Here is a 10456-nt window from a genome sequence, read left to right on the forward strand (position 1 = left end):
GGTGTCTCCAGCCTTTGATGTGGCTGGCAGTGGCGGCGGGGGGGGACATGCACAGGGCAGGCGTCCACTAGGTAGTTGGTATCTACGTTGTCGCCGGGTTGCTTGATCTCAGGGGCGATTGGCTGGGCGCTTTATTTATACATGGGTTTTTTAAAGTAAAAAAAAACAAAAAAAAAAAAGACCCCCGAGCGCCGGCTGAGGCTCTTTCACCAGGCAGCCGTAAGAAAAATTAGATGCGGATCTATATCCATACCTAGCTGAAGATAAAGATGTGTATTTGTATCTGTATATATAGGTATTTCCACACCTAGCTGTCCCTCTATTTACCTGTTTTTAACAATAAAAAGGCAACTTCTTACGCAGCTTTCACTACTACGTTTAGACCAGAAAAAAAGTTATTCCGCATCCCTCCACTTCCAGCCTTTGCGAAGGTCTCCGGGAAATGACGGATGGTTTTTAGCAGCCTCCGTCTTTGGGCGCAGGGTCTCGTCCTCCTGGTAATGAGTAAGGGCCGTCACGCCGAGAGCAGGGGAAGGAAGAAGTCACCTCCGGCTGGGCACAGCCCCAGCTAACGCACAGCGAGCGGCAGCCACGGGCAAGCGCTCACCTAGGGCAGATTTGGTTTAATACTGGAAGGCGCTACCCACAGAGAGAGAGGTTTGCTCTCTGGTCACTGCTCCTACGAAGGAAATCACGTCGCAGGTTCAGGGACAATCCTAAACGCGGTGGGGAAAAAAAAACTAATTAAAAATAAAAAATCCAGACGTGGCCCTTAGATTTGGAAGGTCCGAGGCCAGCGGGCTGATCCGTGCCCTTCGGTAGCCTGCTCTCTCCGTGTCAGCGTGCACACGCAAACATGAGCCCCGTACATGTGTGCCCCAACATGCCACCAGGGACGCAGGTTAAGAATTTAAGAAAATATTTTACGTTTAAACACGAACGTTCTGCTCCAATTCAGAGAGACGCTGCCTTTGCGTGTGCGTGTGCGTGGGTATCATATATATTGTGCATATATACAGCATACACAGGCTGGGTGTGTGTTTAAATCTGTGTCCGTGCACTTAGGATATATGAATGCTGTAAATATCTGTACAATATGTGTATATTTTATTTTATAGGCACGCACATAGGGAGAGAATGAACTGTTTGTATAACATAAGCATAGAGACACAGTACATACATGTCGAACATACAAACTCCGCTATATATATATTATATATACACATGTAGACGCATATATAACATCTATATTGCATATATTATTTATAGGTATACACAAACATTTTCTCCAAACTAAAACATTTTCTTTTTCATATTGCTAATTTACTCAAAGTATGTAACATAAAACAGGAACTGGTGGAGGGGGGCGGGGGGCAGAAGGGAAACTTTGCTGTACCTACTTCAGCCGAATCTCTTATAATTTCTCTTTTTAAGGAAACTTCATTGTATATTCTAGAAAAGTATGTTGGTGGGGTAGGTTTACCAGAGGCAGAGAGAATGTGCAGGGAGTGAGAAAGTGAATTGATGGATGGATGGTTAAATGAATATAAATGAACTGATACCTTTACAGGAAAATAACATTTCTTTTCTTTTTTTTATTCTATAGATCAGTGGGTTTTGTATCTGTAATTCTTTCATATCAGCAAAGAGGAAATAAACTCCCATGTAAATCATTTTCCCCCCATCTGGAAGCATATTAAAAGCATGCCATTTTTTTTTTCTTTTAAGCAGAGCCTTTTTTCCCCCTATTTGCTTATCGGTTCATCCACCATTACATTTTAAATGAAATTGCAAGACCCCCCTCTCCTCCCCCCCCAAATTCCGGGCTGATGTCGGAAAGAGGGAATCAGCCTCTCCCATGCTTTAGAATAACTGACCTAGATTCAATTACAGATAGACCCGGCGGAGAGGACGGCACCTCGCTGCCTTCTCAGGGGTCTCTTAAAAAAAAAAAATAAAAATTAAAAAAAAAAAAAAAGAGGAAAAAAAAAAGAGAGGGAAAAAAAGAAACACACACACCCAAAAAAAAGGCGGGGGGGTGGGGAGGTGGTGGGAAGGAGAGGGGAGCAGATAAACGGAGGGCTCCCACCGACCGCTGCAGCATCCCCGGCCGCGCTGCCCTGCACAGAGCCCCGGCTCCGCCGCAGCGCCCGCCTCGACGGCGCGGCCCCGCACCGCTGTCCCGACGGCGGGGACGGGGCTGCTCAGCACCCACCACCACCACCCTCCTGGATATGGGTTTTTTTTTTGGGAGGGAGTCACTTCGGAAAGCACAGTTTTGGGGAATCGGGGGGGATCCTCCCGGTTCTCCCCGTTTTGGGGATCGGGGGGACACCCCGGGGAGGAGCGGGGAGCACAGCGGCGCGGCTCTCCCTCCCTCTCCCGGGACCGGGCGGGTGTCGGGGGGGATCCCATCCAGCCCCCCCTTGGCTCCCAAGAGGGAGAAGAGGGGCGGGGGTGGGCTCGGGGCCCGCAAGACGGCTTCTTTCATTTCAAAGTGGGACCGGGGCCGCTCTAGGACGCGCCGCTCGCAAATATAATCTTCATATTCAGTTCAATGGAGGCTCCTTATAATTTACAGCAGGGAGATAAGGCTGGAGGATGCAATGAAAAAAAAATCTGAAGCCATCCTCTCCCCCCCTGTACTGCGCTGCACCTTGGGCAGCGGAGCAGAATCCAGAATCTCAACTTCTCCCGACATATGTTTCCAGCAGATAAGTAAACAATCTGGACGTGAAATGAAAATTTTAATTAATGCAGTAATGCTATTACACCTCAAGTGTGCAAATCCCATTGCCTTGCACTGTGACAATGGGTGGGGAGGAGGAAAGAAAGCAGACAGACAACAAACCACAAGCAAATTCTAATCTGGGTTTTGCTTTTCACTCGGCTCCAATTGTTTTCATAGTTTGTTTCCTTTGAATTAATCTCATCCTTATATTTCAATAATTACCAGCTACTCATCTCTTCCCCTCTTTCTCTCACACACTCAAAGAGCCGGCTCCCTCTCCCTCGCTCTCCTTCTTTAAATTGGGATCAACCTGTACTTAATTTCTGGGCTTTTATGCGTACACATGTTGGCTTGTTGCAGTGTGGACCTGTACAGACCCTGCACGTTATTTCTTGTTTAGTTTTCCAAACGCGGCGAGTTCAGTAATAATGAAGTATTTCGCCCTAATAAAAAGGGAAGGAAAATATATATATGTGCGTATATATATATATATAAAAATAAAATAATAAAGACTGGGTTGTCCCTTTGATGTTGGTATAAAACACCTCAACTGGAACAGAGGCGTGTGAAGGGAGAAAAGCGAGACGGCGAGGCAAAATTAAGAACTGAAGGGGAGGGAAAAAAAAAAAAAAAGAAAGAAAGAAAAAAAAGGTAAATTACAAATACATCAAAAGCCCCGGCAGTGGCTCCGGAGTGAGGAGCAGCGCGGAAAATACAGCCCCGCGTTCCCCCCGCGGTGCTGGGTCTCTCCTGCCCTCCCCGGCCTGCAGCCTCCCCGCGGGGGGAGAGGGAACAGCAGCGGTCCCGGGCTGGATTTAGCTCAATATTTTAATTTTTAAGCATTTTTAATGATCGTGTATATATTTTTTAAAAAAAATATTTTTTTTTAAGGGAGGCGGTGAGCACTCCGCGGCCAGGGCGACCCTCCTGCCCGCGGGACCCCCCGCGCCGGGCCGCGGACGCCGGAGCAGCCGCGGAGCGCGGAGCCAGCGCGGCCGGAGTCCCCACGCCTGTGTCCCGGGTCGGTACCGACCCGGCCCGGGCGGTCGGCGGTGCTGGGAGCCGAGGAGGAGGAGGAGGAGGATGTGTTTCTGATCACCGCTTACTTAAACACTACAATCAAGGAATGTAGCCAGGAGGTCGGGCCTGGAATAAAACCGTAAAATCAGAATTGCAATCTTTTTGATGTTTCAAAGTCTCTTTGAATGCCTTTGATACACTCAATAGCAAATTTACTGGGCTATTATCACTAATAAGCAGAAATAAGTAATATCTCTCAGAGACTTCTGTGGGCTTAATGTGTCCTTTAAAATAAAAGTTTTTGAACATCACATAATTCCCCTCCTGTCTTTGTCTCTCCTGCAGCAGAGCTCCCTGGCCACGGCACGGCTACACCTGGGCGCCAGCGAGGGTTCTCCCAGTTCCCTCTGCCCCCCGACTTCTTTCCTCTTTCTCTCTTATTTGTGGTTTTGTCTAAAGGAAAGCCAGGCTGGATGCTTTAAAGTCTCTAGGTGGTCCTGCGGGCAGCAGTGAGCCGAAACAGAACCCGTTTTCCCGGCGGAGGTGGGAAAAGGAGAGGAGAGGAGAGGAGAGGAGAGGAGAGGAGAGGAGAGGAGAGGAGAAGGAAAAAAAGAAAAGAAAAAAAAGAAAAGAAAAGAAAAGAAAAGAAAAGAAAAGAAAAGAAAAGAAAAGAAAAGAAAAGAAAAGAAAAGAAAAGAAAAGAAAAGAAAAGAAAAGAAAAGAAAAGAAAAGAAAAGAAAAGAAAAGAAAAGAAAAGAAAAGAAAAGAAAAGAAAAGAAAAGAAAAGAGAGGGAAAAGGGGAAGCGGAGCTGCGGGGGGAGCGGGCCGGCGGCGGGGAGCGGGTCCCCGCTGGGCTCTGCGCTGCGCTGCGCGGGTGCGGACGAGGCTCCGCGGCGCAGCCCGGCCCGGGACAGCGCCCGGCCGCGCACCCAAGGCGTGGTGCGCATAACCCCGCGGCCTTTGTTTAATGATTTTATTGAAAGAAGGAGACAGTTGTGGGGAAACAGGTTTGACGAGGAGCTGCATTTCCCCCTCGAGGGAATAGCTTTTTCCCCCCTCTCTCTCTCTCCCCCTTTCTTTCTGTTTTTGGTTTCCCTTTGACATCAAAGCCAGTAATCGGTTCATTGCAGTGTCAAGATCATTATTTAATTTATTTATCTCCGGGAGTTAAATAGCTACACACCTGCAGACGGGCGAGTTGGAGGGATGGTACGGCGGGGGGAATGGAAACGAAAGCCGCGGCGAGCGGAGGCTGCGGAGGGCGAGTGGGGCGAGAGAGCGGGGAAAAGAGGCGGAGAAGCAGAAACAGAGGAAGCGAGAAAAGGGAGGAAGGAAGAGAAAAAGAGGAAGAAAGAGAGGGAAAGAGAAGGAGAAGGGAAGGAGAGAAAGAAACAGAGAGAGAAGGGAGAAAATGAGAGAGGAAAGGAGGTGGAGAGAGGAAGAGAGAGAAAAGGGAGAAAAATAAATAAATGAAGACAAGAAGGAAGGAAGGAGAGAAAGAAGGAGAGAAAGAAAGAGAGAAAGAGAGAAAGAAAGAGAGAAAGAAAAAGAAAGAAAGAGAAAGAAAGAAAGAAAGAAAGAAAGAAAGAAAGAAAGAAAGAAAGAAAGAAAGAAAGAAAGAAAGAAAGAAAGAAAGAAAGAAAGAAAGAAAGAAAGAAAGAAAGAAGGAAAGAAAAGAGAGAAAGAAAGAGAAAGAGAGAAAGAGAGAAAGAAAGAGAGAAAGAGAGAAAGAGAGAAAGAGAGAAAGAAAGAAAGAAAGAAAGAAAGAGAAAGAAAGAAAGAAAGAAAGAAAGAAAGAAAGAAAGAAAGAAAGAAAGAAAGAAAGAAAGAAAGAAAGAAAGAAAGAAAGAAAGAAAGAAAAGAAAAAGGGAAAGAAAGGAATAAAGAAGCAAAAAGAAAGGGAAAGAAAAGGAGGAAAGTAGGAAGAAAAGATTCCCGCTAAAGTTTCCAGCCCTGCCGCTTTGCCCACCTCGGCCCGGTGTTGCCCCGAGCACCCCGGCCCCCACCGAGCCCCTTCCCCGCCGCAGCCGCCGGAGCCGCCCCGTGGAGCAGCGCCCCGACGTGCCCCCCCCCGGCCCGGCCCGGTCCGGCTGGCTCGGGGGGGGGGGGTGCCGAAGGTCCCACCAAAGCTCCGCTGCGGCGGGGAGCGGGGGAGGGACAGGGACACCCCTTCCCCCCCCCCCGCCTCCGCCGCTCTGCCCCCTTCTCCTGCGGGGCCCGGCTCTTCCCCCCGCTTCCCACCCCCACCCCCCCCCCCGCCCTCGCTGTCCCTCCGCTCGTTGTCAGACTAATCTGGGTGGATGTTAAGGGACACTGAGCTATCGGTGTTGTCACCCGGGCTGACAGCCACTGTCAGCTGGGGTTAAATCAGCGCTCGGCGCTGCCGGCGCCTCCCTGCCGCACGCCGGCCGCATTCAGCCCCGCGTGTCCCAGCGGATCGTCCCGCTGCTCCCAGGCCCTCCCGAAGCCAGCGCCTTTAATTGTCCTCATTTGTAAGAGCCGTTTTGTCATGCTAAACAAGGCTGGAGCAGCCATTCTAACCTCTCCTTTCAGCCCTTTTCTCCTCTCCCCTTTTGTTTACCTTCGCCTGATCTCTCATTTATTTATCTATCTATTCTTCCTCTGCTTACCCTCCCATTCAAGCCCCATGTATGTTAATTGTGTTATGCCGTTTAATTCTAACATCGGTCTCCAAAGAGCACTTAATGAGCAAAGCACATCCAAACACGCATCACTCTGGCTATTCAGCTCCTCCAGACGGACCTCTGCGTCTTCCCCTCCGCCTCTGCCCCCCCTCCGCAGCGACACCCCCTCCCTGCACAAAGGGTTGAATGCTCCCCCACACACACCCGCCAAAACATCACTAATTGAGCCGGACGAGATGCTAATTCCAACCAAGCCCCTGCCATCGCCACCAAAACCCCCCCTTTCCCATTCCAGAATCTCTTTCCTCGCACCGGTAAAACTTCCAAGGCGGCGGGAGGCAACTTGGGAAAGCCCGGAGAGGTTGTTTTGGGGTGGGTTTTGTTTTGTTGTTTTTTTTTTTTGGGGGGGGGGGGGCAGGGCGCAGGGGAGCATCCCCCCGCAGACACTGGGCTTTGCCGCCGCTCCGTCCCCGCGTCTCGCAAGTTTTCTCACCCCGCAGCCGTCTTTTCCCCGACGGGCTCCTAAAGGAGCCCGACCCAGCCCGGAACGGCTCCAAACCGCCCCCAACCCGGTGAAATCCGCCACCGAGGACTGGGGGAGCGGGGGGTGTCTCCGGGACGGGGGGCGGCCCCGCGGCGAGCGCCGGGGGCTGCGGGCAGAACCGGACCCCCGCGGCCAGGGGCGGGGGGGCATCGCCCGCAGCCCCCGGTGCGGGACGCGGGGCTGGGGAGCCGGGGCACCGCATTTACACCACGCAGTTGCCTCGTTTGATGACAGATTGTCTTTATTCAAAACGTCTTTGTTCAACAAATGAAAAGGTTTAACGAGGTAAAATCCTGCCGGATACATATTATCATTATTATTAGTATTATTATTAATTTTTCCTCTTCTTCCCAAGACATCGTGAAAACATATTTAAATTACCATCGGTTTTTATTCGGCTTTTCGTTATTAGTAGTAGTATTATTAGTATTATTAATTTTTTACAATTCTACTGCCTGACTTCATACCTGACGCTCTGTCTAAAGTAAACTTAGATCTAGTCTCACTGGATCACACAAATTTAAGGACTATCTGTTTTAAATTAAGCAAACACTATCATATGTTTTAAATATAAATGTTTCTCCCCCTCTTTTTTTTTTTTTGTCTTTTTTTTTTTAACTTTGAAGAGCTTTTTTTTCTGACATGAAAAGCAATTTTACCTAGTAGTGCGTGGTGGCAAAATATATATATATATTTATATATATAACACAGCTGATCTCATCTTTCAATGTGCAAAAGGAAAACAAAACCAAATAAAAAATAAAAATCATAGTAAGACCGGGACTTCCCAAAGTCAAGTCCAAGTGACATGAAACCCTGGAGAACTCATATACATTAAGAGAATAAATAAAAATCGAAACTGCCTCTCTCTCTCTTGGTTGTTGTTTTTTTTTTCCTTTTTTCTCCTTTTTCTCCCCCTCCCTCCCCGCTTTGTCCCGAAAGGGCAGTTCAAGGTTCGCTTGGGTTTTGTTGTTTTGTTTTGTTTTGTTTTTTAAAACACATTTACAACTCTTACAAGTGCTGGGCTCCTATCTGACCCCGCCATTGCAGATCCCCCCCGAGCCTGGGGCCAGCTCTCAGGGCGAGGTTTAGGCGAGAGCATCTCCGAGTCCCCGAGGCAGCGTCCGCGTCTGTCCCGGCCGGTTGGTGGCCAGCAGTGTCCTGTTTCGGGTGGCCTTTTTGCTCCTGCAGGTTTTATGTACATGCACACGAAGGAATCCCAGTTCCGGCTGCCACCCGGGGAAGGGGACACACGCACACACACGCCTGTGGGGGTGTGGGTGGGTGTTACATGGCAGTCGCGTGTGCTGAAGAATAGGGGTCTATCCCAGTCTTGGTCATGCCTGGGAATAATATGTAGGCAACTGGAGGTTGCAAACTGGAAGCCGACCAAGCGGTACAGTTACATGGCACGACATAGCCCGGGTTGGTTGGCGAGGGGTGAGTGTGGGTGTGTTGGCTGGGGCAGCTCAAGCTGCCAAACGCCCCGTTCTGGTATCCCAAGGTGGAGGCGTAGGGCAGGGTGCTGGTGGCTAAGGTGTGAGGAACCTCAGTCATCTTCTGAATGGCGCTGGAGCTGAACTGGCTGGGGTCAAGTAAGGAGTAAGGTGCTGAGGTGGGTGGCAGGAAAGCCCTGGCCTTCTCCGGGGAGCTCAGCAGAGAGTCAGTGGCCCCCACGGGAAGCCCGGCGGCCTTTAAGGGATCGGTTTCCCCGAGGTAAGGCAAAGGGAAGACATACCTGTCCTTTTTCAGCAGGTTCTTGGGCTTGCGCCGGGGTCTGTACTTGTAGTCGGGATGCTCCTTCATGTGCTGCGCCCGCAGCCGCTTGGCCTCGTCGATGTAGGGCCGCTTCTCCGCCTCGGAGAGCAGCTTCCACTCCGCGCCCAGCCGCTTGCTAATCTCCGAGTTGTGCATTTTGGGGTTCTCCTGGGCCATCTTGCGCCGCTGGCCTCGGGACCACACCATGAAGGCGTTCATGGGGCGCTTGATGTGGTCGCTGGGCTTGGACATGCTTCGGCCGGGCGGGCGGGCGGCTCGGCGGGACGCTGCGGTGAGGGGCGCGCTGGACGGCGGCGGCGGGAGGAGGAGGAGGAGGAAGAGGAGGAGGAGGAAGAAGCCGAGGGAGCCGGAGGAGCGGGAGGAGCGGGGCTCAGCTGATCATCACAGGTCCTCCGCCAACGCCGTCCCCGGCGGGAGCCCTGCCGGGGCGGGGCGCGCAGCGGCGCGGAGGGGCGCGGAAGCGGCGGCCCGCGGAGGCCCCGGCGGGCGGCTAGGCGGGCGGCGAGCCGCCGGGCGGAGCGGCGGGCCGGCGGTGGGGCAGTTCAAAGGCGAGGGGCTGCGGCGGGCAGGCTGACATAGCGGCAGGGCGGGCGTTGGCAGCGCGGCCGGGCGCCCAATCAGCGCGGAGGGGGACCCGCTTAAAAAGAGAGGGAGAGAGGAAGGGCGAGAGGAAGAGGAGGGGAGGGGACAGGGGAGGGAGGAGGAGGAAGAAAGGAGGGGAAAGGAGGACACCATCCCCTTCAAAAGGAAGGCTCTTTTTTTTTTTTTTTTTTTTTTGTGTGTGAGTTGCAGCGCTAATAGCAGCTGCGGGGGAGGCGAGAGAAGCGGGGAGGCGAAGGGGGTCGTCCCCATCCTCCTTCCCCCCACCCCAACTCCGACCCCGCCGGGGTGCGGAGCGGGGCCTGTCCCACCGCTCTCCCGGCTACCTCTGTCGTCGGGGGGCTGCGAGCGCTGCGCTCCGCCGTGCTCCGGGCCGCTCTCCCGCTTATAACCCCCCCGCTCCGCCACCCACCTCCCCCCCGCCGTTCCCCGCTTCCCCGCTCCGCAGCCCCGCTTAACCCCGGGAGCCGGCCCGCGTCCCGGCTTGCTTTGAATAATTGCCTGCCTCCCGCGAAACGCCCGTGGGGAAAATATTTATTAAATGGAAACAATTGTCCCGGATCCCGGGGGAGGGGAGGGGGGCACCGCGTTTGTTCCAGGCTTATTGGTTTTTAGCACCTGCTTTGGTTAACAAACCTGCTCCGAAAAGCCCCCGCCGGGCCGCCTCTACCCCCGCAACCCCACCCACTCCCCGCTCCGCTCCGTTTTCCCAGAGCAACCGGGGAGAGAAACGAGAAGTGGGGCGGGCGGCGGGGCGGGGGGAGGCTCCCTGGGCCCCCCCCCACCCCGGCCCCTCCGGGCTCCCCCCGGCTCCCCCAGCCGCTCCGCCGGTAACTTCGCCTTCCGCCCGGCGGGGAGCCGCCGCCGCCGTCCGCTCCGTGCCGGGGGCCCGCTATTCGTGGGTGCCTACCTCCCCCCCTCCTCCAAATAATAATAATTATAATAATAATAATAGTATAAGTCACCCTCGACCTTATTTCCTGCTTTCTTCCTTTCCGCTTGCAACAAATGACTTTCATGTCCCGGTAGAGCCCTGTGCGTGCGGGGCCGGGGGAGGAGGCGGAGGAGGAGGAAGAGGAGGAGGAGGAAGAAGAGGGGGGGCAAGATTTAGAGTCCGCTCACCTGGAGGGGGCCGGC

The 10456-nt window shown here is 52.7% G+C and overlaps 1 protein-coding gene across 1 annotated transcript; it reads right to left on the reverse strand.

The window, feature by feature from the left end:
- Window positions 1-8227: 8227 nt before the first annotated feature.
- On the reverse strand, window positions 8228-9949 carry SOX14 (SRY-box transcription factor 14). The gene has a single exon (XM_074592121.1). It carries the CDS (start codon window positions 8948-8950, stop codon window positions 8228-8230), a length of 723 nt encoding a protein of 240 aa, XP_074448222.1. The 5' UTR covers window positions 8951-9949.
- Window positions 9950-10456: the final 507 nt, after the last annotated feature.

This window comes from Larus michahellis, chromosome 6, assembly GCF_964199755.1.
Source record: "Larus michahellis chromosome 6, bLarMic1.1, whole genome shotgun sequence".
NCBI lineage: Eukaryota > Metazoa > Chordata > Aves > Charadriiformes > Laridae > Larus > Larus michahellis.

Excerpts from the sequence above, each read along its gene's own strand:
- SOX14 (XM_074592121.1), bottom strand. The coding sequence starts at position 8,950 with ATGTCCAAGCCCAGCGACCACATCAAGCGCCCCATGAACGCCTTCATG.